At 43.3% G+C, this 13,884-nt stretch overlaps 1 protein-coding gene and 1 non-coding gene across 2 annotated transcripts; one reads left to right on the top strand and one right to left on the bottom strand.

The window, feature by feature from the left end:
• On the bottom strand, positions 1–7,198 carry lfng (LFNG O-fucosylpeptide 3-beta-N-acetylglucosaminyltransferase). The gene is made up of 8 exons (XM_020652498.3): positions 6,657–7,198; positions 2,979–3,027; positions 2,687–2,789; positions 2,444–2,597; positions 2,249–2,334; positions 1,901–2,066; positions 1,695–1,780; positions 1–1,596 (listed from the first exon to the last, which is right to left on the bottom strand). Exons 1-8 carry the CDS (start codon positions 7,041–7,043, stop codon positions 1,530–1,532), a joined length of 1,098 nt encoding a protein of 365 aa, XP_020508154.1. The 5' UTR covers positions 7,044–7,198; the 3' UTR covers positions 1–1,529.
• A 4,914-nt stretch (positions 7,199–12,112) lies between these two features.
• trnac-gca (transfer RNA cysteine (anticodon GCA)) lies at positions 12,113–12,184 on the top strand. Its single transcript has one exon. It is a non-coding gene; the product is annotated as a tRNA-Cys (tRNA).
• Positions 12,185–13,884: the final 1,700 nt, after the last annotated feature.

The following is a 13,884-nucleotide window of genomic DNA, read 5'->3' as shown; positions in this document are numbered from 1 at the left end:
TTGAGTTTCTCAGTGGTTATGCATTTTTTATTCAAACTTTCAGGTCCCACCACGGGTCCAATAGATTTAATACCAGGATCAACTCATAATCCCTGAGAAGCCAATATTGGGGATGAACTGTTCAAACCCTCCAGATACTGGAGAAAAAAAAAACAGCGCAGTCATTGAGACAGTTCAAAGCAGTACAAAATCATGTTCAGGTCATTAAAAGCATGTGTTAACCACAACAGGGGAGTTACATTCTATTCATTACACATTCACGACTAATTGAAACAGAGGCACAGTACACAGTACTGTGGTTAAAATGTAAAGAGTAACCCAATATGGGTAAAGATGACACAGAGGGAGCAAACACCTCCATGTGCAAACACTGATGTTGCTCTTGTTAAGTTCTCACCTCATCGGCCTCAACAGTAACCAGCCAGTATTTTGTGTAAATAAACAACATTCAGGTTAATGACAGAGAAGACAGTCTTTTGTGCAAACTCTTAAAGACTGTGGCTGGGATTAAATGTGGGGTTATAATTTAGATGCCATTTACCAATATAGAAGTCACTTTTTCTCCACTGTTGAACCCCATGAGGTGAGTGTCTTTCCAGGAGCAAATGTCAGTCAAATATTTGAAACTCAGCTGTGCAATTTTTAAACAAACCTAAAAAATAAATCAAAAGCAATTCAAGATCTGATTGTAACCCCAAATCAAAATCTCCTCCACTCCTTATTTTCCCTGATTGTTACAAATGCAAGGAGTCATTAAATACATAAGAATAACTGGATTTTGAGATTTTGAGGGGTTATTTTTCTTTCTTTTTGTCAGTATGGACACAAATCTGAAGCATGTCATTAAAGGACGTTAATAAGGTCAGTTCTTTTTAAGACAAAAAGCTGACATACAGGGAAAAGTGCTTTGTCCTGATATACTTCAGATTAGGTCATTCAAAGGAAGGATGCATTTGGAAAATTGCCAAATGCCAGCTCAGGTTGTGTAAGAAATAAACACTGTTTACTGAAAAGTACAAAACATCTTCATCGTAGAGTTTGTCCGGAGTCATCATAGTTAAAAGACCTTAACAAAAAGGCATGAAAAAAGCCAATAATATGATAAAAGCCTACAAACAAAGACGTTTGTTTTTAAAAAGCAAAAATAAAACATGCAAGTGTTAATGAAGCTGGCAAAAAGGCTTGGAAATAATGTCAATACATTCTATGAGAATTGCAGATTCATTTACAAGCAACATATATATCACAAAGCTCAACTGATTGCCTGCAAAGCTTAACGCTGAAAGCTAATTCCTGCCAAGACCAGGAGTCCTCCACCCGTGCATTACAGGCGGAACAAGGTCCTGGTTCGGTGCAGGAAGGTAAAGTCCCGAGGCGGGCCGCACAGCAGCCCAGTAAAACTATTAAAGACCGCACGCCACTGTAGCAAGAAAACAGCAGCAATGCGGTCTAATACCAAACACTGGTCCCCACAAGCCTTTCAGATACCGAGGCATGACGGGGACGAGGATGAGAAAGGAGCGGTCGTCCTAGAAGGCAACCTGAGGGGGACACCAAGGGGTGTCTGGGTACAGTACACAGTGCACAGACTTGAACCTGGAAGACAGATAGGAGGTTGCAGGTTAGAGTTTTTTTCTGAAAAGCTTTGAAAACTGATATGAAGCCAGGCATTAAATGCAAACGCGATCCCTCACCTCGATGGATCCTCCTCCACAGGAAAAGCTCCTTTCAAATTAATGATGTTGCTCTTGTTTTCAAACATCCCATAACTGAGAGTAATCTGAAGGAAAACAGCAATAAAAAAAATAAAAAACATAAGAAAAAGGGAGAAAACACTCTCATACTGATTTATGGCACCTTAAAGTGTACATGTGTGTAATAACAGCTGTACGCTTTTTACCTGCTTGTGCATCTCAGATCTGGACACAAGTTGCAGGTTCTCCAGGTGAGAGTGGAACAGGTTGCTGCGGGTCAGAGGGACCCCAAGAACCGACTCGATGATGTAACCGATGGTACAGTCGTCGGGCAGGCGGATCTTCTCGGCTGTGTTCATGAAGTGACCGCCACTAGAAAGAATTAAAAAAAAGAAGACACACAATGCAAGGTCAGTGTTTAAAGCTATGATGTAAGATTTTTGCTCCTTTTGTCTTTAAACTAAAATAATTTTGTAACACTTAGAAATGGGTTTTATTTTTTGATATTGAAAAAGAATTGTGCAAGTGTATCTGTATCTGTATCTGTATCTTACCTGGCCCATGGGCTCATCTTCAGTGCCAGACCCCGGCTCACACAGAAGCCGGCTCCTCCAGTAGCAAACCAGAAGTTGACCGGTTTCTAAAAAGGACAGCGACAAGAGTTTGTCATTATACAGAAGAATCAGGGAAATGACCTGTGCCGATCCTTAAACTGTGAGGCATAGAAAGTAAGAGAATCTTCTTCGTACCATCTTATTGTCGCCCAGCCTCTCTGTGGCCTCGATGGGCCGATCCAGACTGGGTTTACCCAGGTACATGTCCTGGGTGTGGGGGTACTGGGACAGGAACTTCACCAGTGTGGGAACGTTCACATAGTTGTCATCATCCACGTGACAGAACCACCTGAGCGGCAGAAAAAAGGAGAATTATTAGATTTTGGATTTCACTCATGAAAAAAATCTTGATATATTCCAAGTCTCTGTAATCCTTACTTTTTGCCCGACTCGATGAACTTGTCATATTCCACCGCCATCTTGCACGACAGAGCCTGTCTGCTGTGAGCTGCAGAGCAGTTGGTGTTGACTGCATGACTCCCTGTAGCAACAGTGAAAAGAACATTAAGATTTTTTTGGAAAAGATGACACCATCAATGGAGGCTCTGTATATTTTTATCACCCCACATGGAGCGAAAACAGCTCAAAGCTATTTTTTTTGGTTGCTCATAAACCCTCGAACGATATGCTTTTTTGTTCCTATTAAATAGTTCCCATTCAGGACACTCACCAATTTTCTTTTTCAGCTCCTCGTCTTCTCCGTCTGTGAAGACGTACGTCTGTAAACACACAAAGGACAATACAAATGAGTGGACTGGGACTTGAAAGCCTTAAAACCAAAAGCATTTTGGATGATCATGTGAAGCATGTCAGATGATCAAATTCAACAGTGTACAAAGTCCCTCTTTCTCCAGTCGGGTGTGATTAGCATCAATCAACATGTCTTTTATGCAGTGGAAAACACATTGGGTTAAACAACCCCCTGCTCTAATAAAGCCCTTTTGTCCTGCATCTCACTCTCTCCATGGCAACTCTGCCGCCACCCCAAAGCATCCCAGACATAGAACAAAGCAGGAGGCAGACTGTCCGCCCCCACACACACCCCATTCATGTATCCCATCCCCCGGCTGAGCTCCCCCCCACCCCCCACCCCACCCCACTCTGATGGACCTGCTGCCGGGCTTCAGCGTGTTGCATCTGATCTGACAAACCACCAACACAAAACTTTTTTGTTGCGCGTGTGTTTGCTTGCTGCTGTATGACTGACAGTCCCGAGTATCAAACGACGAGACTGCAGGTGCTTGTTAAATGTAACAGTTAGTTATAAAAGAAGTTAACAACAAAGAGCACCTTACGGGAACACACTTTTAAAAAAAAAGAGCAGGAGGCAAGATTAGACTCCTCTTTATGATCACTCACTGAGCAGGTGCAAGCTGCTGAATGGTGATGATGAAAGTCGGCTCTGGGCTTTGTAACCGCCACTGCTGTTTACTCTTAACCTCAGGTGAGGCAGCACCTGCCGCACTTCACGCTTCCTTATCTACGCCACGTGTCTCTACACGCCAGCTCGTGGTGCCTAAACCCTCACCGACTGTCAACTAAAAGCCGCATTCCTGCAGCTTCTCTGGCCGGCTGCTGGGTGACTGCATTTGTGATTTGCGTCTATAGACGTCTTTCTGCTCCAGTGTTCTTTTTCACCACTGAACTGTTTGTGGAACAAACTCTGAGCAGATGCTGCTCGGCGCTGATGCCATGAGCCTGTATTTGTTTAAGGCAGGGTGGTAGTTTTAGCCGGTGAAGGGATCAGAGGCTGGCGCTGTTTGCTTTAAAGCCTGTTGAATAGACAGCCTAATCACTGAGGCAGCTGCCAGAGCTGCCAGGGCACTGACAGAGAGGGAGGGGGGGAGGGGGGGGGGGGAGGAAAGGAGGGGAGGAATCTCACTGCTGATTAGTAAATCGGGAACCGTGTGTGGCCATTCACCCCCTCTTCACCCTCTATCCTGCCCCCTCCTCTCCGCCTCCGGCCGGAGCCCCATGAATGGAACAATGCTCTGAGTTTTCGTGTTGGGTAAAGTCCCCACTGGGTAAATTCTAAATATGTTTGCCTGCATTTGCATACAGCTGCAGGAGTTAACTAAAGAGAAACCTCCCGGGGGAAGTTTTTTTTCTCTCTATCATTGTTTCTTAACTGAAACTTTAAAGAACAGTTACTTTCATTGAATACGTGTCCAAACAAAAAAGAAAAGAAAAAAAAAAGTGCAGTGTGTGAAGCAGAGATAAGAGGCAAGGGGGCAGAGTGTGAGGGGCGCAGGGAGATGAGAGCAAACAGAGGGAGTGAAGTGTCTGTGTGTGTGTGTGTGTGGGGGGGGGCGCTGAACTCCTGACCACAGGAAGGCCTGGCACGGCCCTGTCTGAGCTGAACGTGGTGCCTGGCTGGCTGTCTCCATCTCTACGGGAAGGAAGGGCATCAGGGCCCCCCTCCCTCCATCAAACACATCCACCCTGAGTCCTTCCCCCTCTGTGCTAGAAATTCAAAGCCTTTTCAGCACCTTTTATCAAGCCAAATTACATCATCATCTTATGGGAGTCATCTGATCACCACATGTACAGAGCCAAGTGTTCTGACTAAACACTTAAAGCGCTTATTGTTGGAGAACTGTCTAATTATCATCTGGATGCAGGTACCAGCTGCAAATGTATTCTTGCTCAGCAACTATGGGCAATTTTTATAAATCCATTTGCTCCTGAACTTTCCAACAGAAAGCATTGTTAAGCATTTTGTTCCATTGTTTTATGGCCCTGTGCCATAAAACAATGGGGGGGGGGTTAACAACACGGGGGGGGGGGTTAATGTCATGTGCAAAAAAATGCTATTTATGCCCTGAATGGGCTCAAAGATTAAAAGAAGGCCACAGGCTATTGTGTCAACACAGCAATCTCACAGATAATCTACCCTGTCTGTTCTCATGTAAACTGCAGCAGAAAGCAGCTCTATCTGCACAAGAGCGAAGAGATCTGTGAGAAGAAAATGTAGTAATAAAATATCTCCTGCATTGTGTTTCGCAGGACAAATTGTCCCTGATGTCTGCAGCAAAACAACAAAAAAAAGTCAAAACTGCACAGATGTTCATCAGCTGAGCGTGGGAATCAAACCTGAACACCGAGGATGGCCATATGTACATGATGGGAACTGGGAGCATCATATGGCGAGCATTAAGGCCGTCCTTTGTTCCATCTCTCCTGACCACCTGTCACCCTTCCTCCAGGAACTCCCTCTCTCATTGTGAGCTCAGTCTGTGCTTTTTTGTCCATGCAGGCACCCACCAGCTGCCTGCATGTATGTATGAGCCCTGTTGACGCTCTCGGATGGGTTAACTAACATCATCCAGAGCAGCCATTACTACAAATAATAACAATAAGTTCACACATAAGCAGATGTTAAGAGCACGGTTAGGATTTTAACTTAATACAGAATAACTTCCTGACAACCAAATCATAACAGGGACGGAGAAACCTCTCCACAAACTCTCCTGGTTTTGAAAGATAAAACCAGTGTGTGGCAGCACTCAAGGCAAATGAAAAGGACATTTTTAAAAAGCACACGATACCTCTGAGTGCAGGATAAAATTACTTTGACTGGCAACTTTTTTTTTTTTTTTAAACCGTGCATGTCTTTGTGAACCCTCTAAAGGCGCTTGGTTCTCAGGGCAACATTTTCACACTCAGCGTGCACAAACCAGCCTATAGATGCACCCCTTTGTCCCCATGCATCCCCATCAACGAAGCCCCCTCATTTTCCCATCCCTCCAGTGGGCTTGACCCAGACTCAGCTCCCATGTTCCCATGGAGAGAGGGGGAAGACAAGGGGCTGGGAAAAGGCTTTTCTTTCCCCCCTTCAGAAAGACGCTTTGTTAGCCCCTGGAAGGGGGACAGCGTTGGAGTCGCTGCTGTGAAGCATCCATTGCACCGGGGGCATTCACATGGACACCCAAAAAGAGGAGGCATAATAGAGGAGAGGGGAGAGAGGGGAGAGAGGAGGGGGGGGGGGGGCTGAAGGAGGGTGAAGAAGAGGGAGTCCTGGAACTGCTCCCTCCGTTCTCAGGGGCATCACTCAATGGAGAATTAAAAAAAAGTGACAGAGCTGAAGAAACTCAGCATGGTTTACAGGGGTTTTGTGGGTATTTCACTGTGTCGTCTGGTGACAGGGGGAACAATGCAGCACTGTAAGCAGCCATCAAACCGGCATCACCTGCATGTGCACACTGGCTTATTGTTTCTATCTGCAGCAGATGCCCAGCAACTATGAAGTTAACCCAAAAAACAATAATCATTTAGAACTTTCTATAAAAAAAAACTTAATTTGATCATTAAAAAACACAAATAAAGACAGATAATTAGTATTCATTACCTGTTGCATGCTTCTTGAGATCCATGTGTCCAGCAGCAGATTGAGCCTGGACTGGTGGAACTTCTTGGTGGTCTTCACAGCGATGAAGATGTCATCCGCGCTGATGTCCTCAGCTGGTTGCGGGTCAGCAGCGGCCGCGGAGGAGCGCAGGGGCTTCTCCACGTCCCTCCGTCCCCGGGTCAGTTTGGTCAAGTACGCAGAGAATCCTCTCTTCACGGGCGCGCTGCCGGGCTCCGCGTCAGGAGCGCGCATCCCGGCGTCCTCTCCGTTCGCCCCCTCATCCACCTGAACCCCGTGATGCTGCACCGCGACGAGGAGCAGCAGCAGACACAGACACGCTGTGCTGACGACAGAGACAACGATCTTCTTGACGTTATTATTCACCATGATTAAATTAAAAAAGAAAAAAAGAAAAAAAAAGGAACGACTAAAAACTATGAAGAAATGCAACGGATCTCCAATGTAAAGTCCATGTGGTACTTTTTTTTTTTTTAAATATACGAAAAAAGAAGAGCACCAGACCTCTGTAGGTGCATAACTGAATCTTAAATGAAGTGATTATCGCGAGGGGACATTTATAAGCTTCCACGGTGGTCACGCCTCCTGGGAGGTCCTTGAATGCAGCGTGTCTGCCAGTGACGCGCTAATGGGCGTGGTTAGTTTTGGGAGCATGTGTTTCTTGTGTGCTGAGTTCGTTGTGTGACTTATAGTAGTAATACATTGACCCGGTAAAATCAAACAATCAATGAATCTTTAATTGTAAAGCACCAATTCTTATCAAATGTTAACTCTAGACATGTTACAAAAAGATTCTTTACACACAAAGACGCAGCATTGATCCACCATGAGCGCAGCCCTTGACAAGATTTAGCAAAGTTAACAGTGGAAAGGAGAAACTGCCATGATCAGAACCAGACTCATGTTGGACAGCCATCTGCCGTAACTGTGCTGGGCTTAGAAAGTGGGACAGAAGCAGATGAAGGAAGAAAGAGACGGATAACTTCAGTAGCAAGGAGCTGTGCTTTGCATCATTTGTCAGAGCACTCGTCCATTTGTGACTGTTCCATCTGTGTTTTTAAATTTTATAATCAGACTCCAGACGATTTGAATTTAGTCGAGTGCGAGCCGGGTGTTCGCCATGAGAAACAGCCTCCATTGTTCCGCTCTGACCTTGTGAGGACTCTAAACAGTTGGCCATTCCCGAACACTTGTTATTCAAATTTTTGGCTCTCAAACCCGAGTGCCGTCTGGTGCCAGGGCGCTGACCAAAAGTTCCATTTTAGAACCAACACGCAGCTGTTGGAGCCTCACAGCAACCACTGTTTAATATCAAAATGATCTTAAAGTATGTGTCCAACTCTGGTGCTGAAATTCAAAGGCAAGCGTTTTTATTCTAAGATATTCAACACTTTCAAAAGTTTGAAGAGAAACTCCTAACGCAGCTGAAAACAACACATGTTGGTGTCAAGCCAGGATAACAACAAAAAAGAAGATTGCTTTTGGATAAATTCCCAAAAGGCGAAGTTGTCCTGCAATCCTGAGTTAACCCAACTGTCTTTGCATGGTCAGGAGGAATGTTTAGCAAGAGAAAAACGTCATTTCCGCTGCATGTTTGGTGATCTTTTTTTTGATGCAGGGACACCCCATGAGTTCCCTCTCTGCTTTGTTTCTCTTGACTAGGCCCTTTATTAACCTTTTAAAGAAAGGCTTAAGAGCCAGTATAAGAAACCAGGCAGACGGGGATGTCCCTGTGGCCCTTATTCTTCTTCAATCAAATGCTGCTTTCTGCAGGGCTTGCATGGCATTCATCCCACCTCAGAAGCCCTTTTTGTGTTTCTTTGGACTTGTGAAAACAATGGCAGTTGTTAAAATTTGAAAGGACAAGAAAAGTTCCCCACTCACATAAGCTCCAGCCCCACCACTCTGTTTTTTTTCTATATCTCCCTTTTGCCCCAATCAGTGAAATGAAAAAAAAAAAAAAAAAGCTTTCTTGTCCCTTTCGAAATCCCTCCAACTACTCAACCTCATCTTGGACCCCCCAAACTAACATCAAACCGCTGAATACCAGTGAGATTGAATCCAGTTTCTTCAGACAGGCCCACTTCCTCACCACGGCGCCCACAAACCCACAAATGAACCTCACAGAGTGTGTTTGATTTTCCTCCTGATTGTAGCTGCAGGGACGTCAAAATTAAAAGGATGCTATTAATAGTTCAAAGAGGATTTCACATGATGCACAGCATGCAGGTAATGAATCCCAGCATGCATTATGTCAAATAGAAACTGACTGTCTATAAAGCCTTTTTAAAGTATCTCTTCTATTTTTTGATATTCACCACAGAGGAACTGGAAACACATGTGCACATACAGCTTTGTAAGATGTCATCTCTACTCTGCACATAGATCCAGCTTTTTGTAAAACACGGAAGGCATTAACTCAAAACCACAACTTTCCTGATGTTTCCATTTATTTGATATTTCAGTCTGATGTTTGACATTCCACGGGATGACTCCATGAAAGTTTCTGTCTTTTGAAGCTTTTGTTTAAACTGAGTCAAGATGTATCCAATGGGATCGGGCCTTTCACATTGTAACAAAGGACTATAGCTGAGTCTAAGATCTCCAGCCATGAAGGTTATAGGATATAATGCCTCTGTCTGATAGTGAACATGTGCTGTAAAAAAAAAAAAATTTAAGTTTGATCAGAAGATGAGAGCTTGGCTGTAGGATCGGTCTCTGAGCTGTTTATTTTCCCAGTATGGACACACTAGCTCTGATGGGATTACAGGTCACACCCGGAGTGAGAGCCAGGGGACCGGGCGTCCTCCATCAGAACCTGGTTTCAGTTTCCCTCCTCATGCAACATTAGAGGAAAGTCTCCAAGGACCACGGCTGAGAATGCTTCAGCTGCGGGAGAGACAAATAAATACAAGCCCGTTCATTGATCTACGGAGAGAGTTCCCATCAATCTGAAAAGACATTGAACAGTTAGAGAACTGTTTTACACAGAAACGTCAGTTATACGGCAATCCAGTAAAACACAAGATACATATTAATTATTGAAACACAATCCTTCAATATAAGCACCAATGTTGCTATTAAAAAAAACTTTGAAAGAATGCCACAGTAAAAAAAAAAAGTGTGTTTTTTTAACAAAATGGTCTGGAAGTATCGAAGTCAAAGTCTTCAAAGTTTAAAAAATGGCCCCATGTAAGTGTTTACATGTATACCAATGTATGATATTTAATCAGGATATGTTCTGAGTGTACAATCTAATGTAAAACCCTGTTGATTAAAGGAAGCTGTTGGGTAAAAAGCGAAACAATTGCTTGTAAAGTAGAGTATGAAATAACACATTATAATATTTGCAGTCAATGGAAATAACTCATTTACGTGTATGTACCTCAAATTTTACTTAAGTAGCCTACACTGCAAATCTTAAGTTCTGCTTATTTATTTCCATCAATGGTTAAATGATCATTACACACTAATGCAACAGTTATCTCGCAGAAGCACAACTCCTGAACTCTTCCCTAATTTCTTTTTGAGGATGAGCAGCATGTATGAAGGCATACAGCCTGATTTTTCACTCCAACTTTAGCTGGATTTTTTACCTGCCAACCCTCTAGTACAATTTCTCCTAAGGCCACCACCCTCCTCCTGTCGCTCCCGCTGTGAGGTGTAGTCGGTAAAACTTTAGGCAGGCAGATTGTATATGTTTAAACAACTTAAGTGTCAGATTCAAAAATAAAAAAATACCTTCAAAACAATCCATCTTTAAATTAAATGTATTTTTTGATAAACTTTAGGAATGTTCTGTTAAAGGCAAAGTTACTGCATTTGTTGTGCAAATGTTTGTCACAACTCTGAAGCAAGCTTTCCATTTGACTTATTTAAACTGTAAATGATCAACTGAGGGAGTGACGGGTTACGTGCTGACATGCCTGGACATGTCAACATGATTTCTTCTTTCACATTTCTATCTTTCAATATTTGTCATCATGTGAGCCAGCACTCTCATTATATCGTGTACATGTTTGTCCAACTTGCTGAGAGCAGTATGAGTATCTCTACTTTGTAATAAAAACACAGTTACGTGAAACAGGATAGGCACTGGAGACCCCTCAGGTTTATATTTCCACTAAGAGCTCAAAAAACTCAGGGGAACTCTAAAAGCTGCCGACAAGTTTGAGTTATTTCCATATCAGATTGTGAATTTTAAAAGTTGGAGGAAGGGGGGGGGGGAGGGGTGAAAAGGTCCCTTGTGTTGTGTTAAATGGCCTTTCTTGTTCAGCTATATACTGTCTTTTTGTCTGTGGGCTGCTAACTCACCAGGACATACAAAGGGAGGTCCAGCAGACAAAAGGAAGGACACAGCAAACTGAGGTGGTTTAATAGTTTGTTGTGTCGTCTCCTCGGGCCTTTTCTCATGTAAATACATTAAACGTGTGAGCCATCTCTGAGGTGCTTTGCATAAACTGGTTTGTTTGTCTCTGTAATCACTGGGCTTTATATGAAAGGATTTTGTTGTTAATGCAGAATAACCATGACGGAGTGAGTTGACTTGGACATTTTCAGAGGATGTATCAGTTCTGGTGGAGTTTACCCTGAATTACTCAACTAAATAAACACGCTCAGGCAAGGCGAGGGAGATCTCAGCTGCACGACTGCAGATCCAACCAAAACAGGAAGCTCACGGCCGGTGGTTGATGTCCTATTTTTAAGTACTAATCGTTCCCTTTTCACTCTCCTCCCAATAACCAGTGTGAAGACCTGCTCGACACCCCCTGCCCATGCCCTACTTCCACTCCGTCAGCCTAATGCTTCCCAGCACTCTCCCGTTGTGCTGGCCCCTGTTGTTCTGGGAACATCAAATGATTGACACATTCAATTGGCAGAACTCTTGTCTTGTCTGGTCTTTACAGTCTGAAAACTGCGACTCCACACACAAACGCATTCAGTGGGGATGAAGGGGGAGACTGGCATAGTTTGCTATTTGTTGTCTCTTCTCAGCGTTACAGGGAGGGCTTTATGTTGTTGAGCATAAAGAGGTGCAGAGATATGATCTCTCTGTGTGTGTGTGTGTATTATGTTGGTAGAATAGGGGTAGTGGGATGTGATACTGTGAATATGACACAGTGAGGCAGAAGTGTCAGACTCTCACGAGACATCAGGCTGAAGCCAGAGAGTCTCCAGTGGGAAACTGCTGAGGTTTAGTCTGTGTTGTGTGGGTGTTGCACATATTGTGTCATTTCTTTGCCTCTCAGACTTGTGGGTCTGGTGGTAACAGTGGTAACAGCCTCATTGGAAATGGGTTTGTTTAGACTTTGAACCAACAGTCTGAAATAAAGTAAGATGCTAGAATACCACTTTTTAATGGATTATATGGAGGAGCCCTTCCTTCCTTTTATATACTGAGTCATTGTTTGACCTCCTATGGTACTGTTCAAACAGATGGGGGTATAGCTCAGTGGTAGAGCATTTGACTGCAGATCAAGAGGTCCCCGGTTCAAATCCGGATGCCCCCTGTCTTTATGACAAATATTTGGACTAGAATTGTTAATCAAGAATCAAGTAGGCGTGGTGTGGTGTTGTGAAAACATGCAGAAGAAACTGGCAGTTAAAACATGCCTGTCGCTGCTGGCGATGTGCAACAGTATGAACGTACATGGGCTTCTTGGTAGCAGTTGATTTAAATATTCCTGATTCAAACCTTTCGAAGTCGTCAAATGTTCATTCAAGATCCTAAGCAGTGATCCTTAAGCAGCATCGTGTTAAAAAGGATCACAAAAAAAGATCAAAAATAACTTAAAGGGAATGAATGTTACCAAAAGCCTTGTATTGGAAGACTAGGTGTAATACTAAAACTGTGAAATTAAAGATAGAAAACTTTGTTAATGGCAAATTCTGCAGTTGATGCTGATACATTATAAAAGTGATGGTTTAACTCATCTTCATCTCTGAGTGGAAAACATTTGAAACACAGCTTCTTTATGTGAGCTCAGATTCAGTGCATTCTACAGTCATCTACAGACTCAGATATTCAGCCATTTTTATTTGAGTTGTAGAATACTTTCATTCTATACAAATGAAGGTAAAAAAAAAAAATGCAGCTTATACTCACCCCAAAGCTGAGGTGTATTATTAACTGCTGACAAAAGCTCCTGCAGTATAGGACTTTAGTGACTCCTTTATTTACACTACTACACAGGTGAAAAGGGGAGAGGACTCCCTTGGGTGTCACTTCAGAGGGCCCTGTTACTTGATCTTTTAAGAAAAGACCTCCTCACTTCCCAGGCCGCGGGGCTTTCTGATAACTCTCTGTCGGCTAAAAAGGAAAATGTCACAAACATTCCCCATCAGGAACGGTCTGAACATTTCTGAGGTGATTTGTGCCCCCTGAGCTTCGACACGATATTTTTCACTGGTACCCGTGACACACCACAGGGAACAATGACAGATTGGTCACAACTTCAAGGTCAATCATTTCTGAAATTCATTTAGGATTTTTTTTTAAGTCTTCTCTGCGGCCATCATTAAGATTAATCGTTTCAGGGGGGATCCGGGTTAATTATTACTACTCATTCTGCTTCACAGTCTGCAAGATTTGAACCTTTTACTTGTGTTTTGATGACTCTTGTGGTTCTTGGTTCATGTTTTTGTAATGTGGAGTGGTAAAGTTCAGTCGTGGCTTATTGTTTATGAAGAGAGAGCTCCGTGGGGAGCCGGGTGATATACAGCAACATGGGAGGCCAGACAAATTAAGGAGCCATGACAATGAAAAGCAGATGTGACTTTAAGGCAGTTCAGTTCCTTTATGGCTCTGTGAAAACAGTCAGAGACAGTATAGTCAATGCTGGCTAATTGTTGAAGACACTGTGGTAATTAGTCAAACATGCAAAGCTCAATATAATTTGTCCTTTAAAGCAGCAGACCTATAGTTCAAAATGCTTTAGATCCATGCGTTCAGACATCTACCCAATTTCCAGATTTGCAAGCTGTTATTTATTTCCATGATCCGTTAATTGTTATTAATATCACAGATCTGTGTTTAATGACAACAGGAGGACTCAGAATTAAAGGATAAAGGGTATCAGGGCCAAGCAGGGGTTTAGCACATGGTATAAACTGAATATGCCACCTGTCAAGAAATCCTGCATCACCAGACTCCTCATACACACCACTCCTCCCAGACTGTCCAACCTGGTCAGCTGAGGGAAACCGTTCT

This window comes from Labrus bergylta, chromosome 16 (genome assembly GCF_963930695.1).
Source record: "Labrus bergylta chromosome 16, fLabBer1.1, whole genome shotgun sequence".
Taxonomy (NCBI): Eukaryota; Metazoa; Chordata; class Actinopteri; order Labriformes; family Labridae; genus Labrus; species Labrus bergylta.
The sequence above is the reverse complement of the archived record's forward strand: the minus strand, read 5'-3'. Positions and strand labels throughout refer to the sequence as shown.

Bases quoted from the DNA above. Each gene is read 5' to 3' on its own strand.
- lfng (XM_020652498.3), bottom strand. From the start codon at position 7,043: ATGGTGAATAATAACGTCAAGAAGATCGTTGTCTCTGTCGTCAGCACA. The intron at 3,028-6,656 runs GTAATGAATACT...GTGTGTTTACAG, and splicing joins TCTCAAGAAGCATGCAACAG to ACGTACGTCTTCACAGACGG. The intron at 1,597-1,694 runs GTGAGGGATCGC...TCTGTCTTCCAG, and splicing joins GTGGAGGAGGATCCATCGAG to GTTCAAGTCTGTGCACTGTG.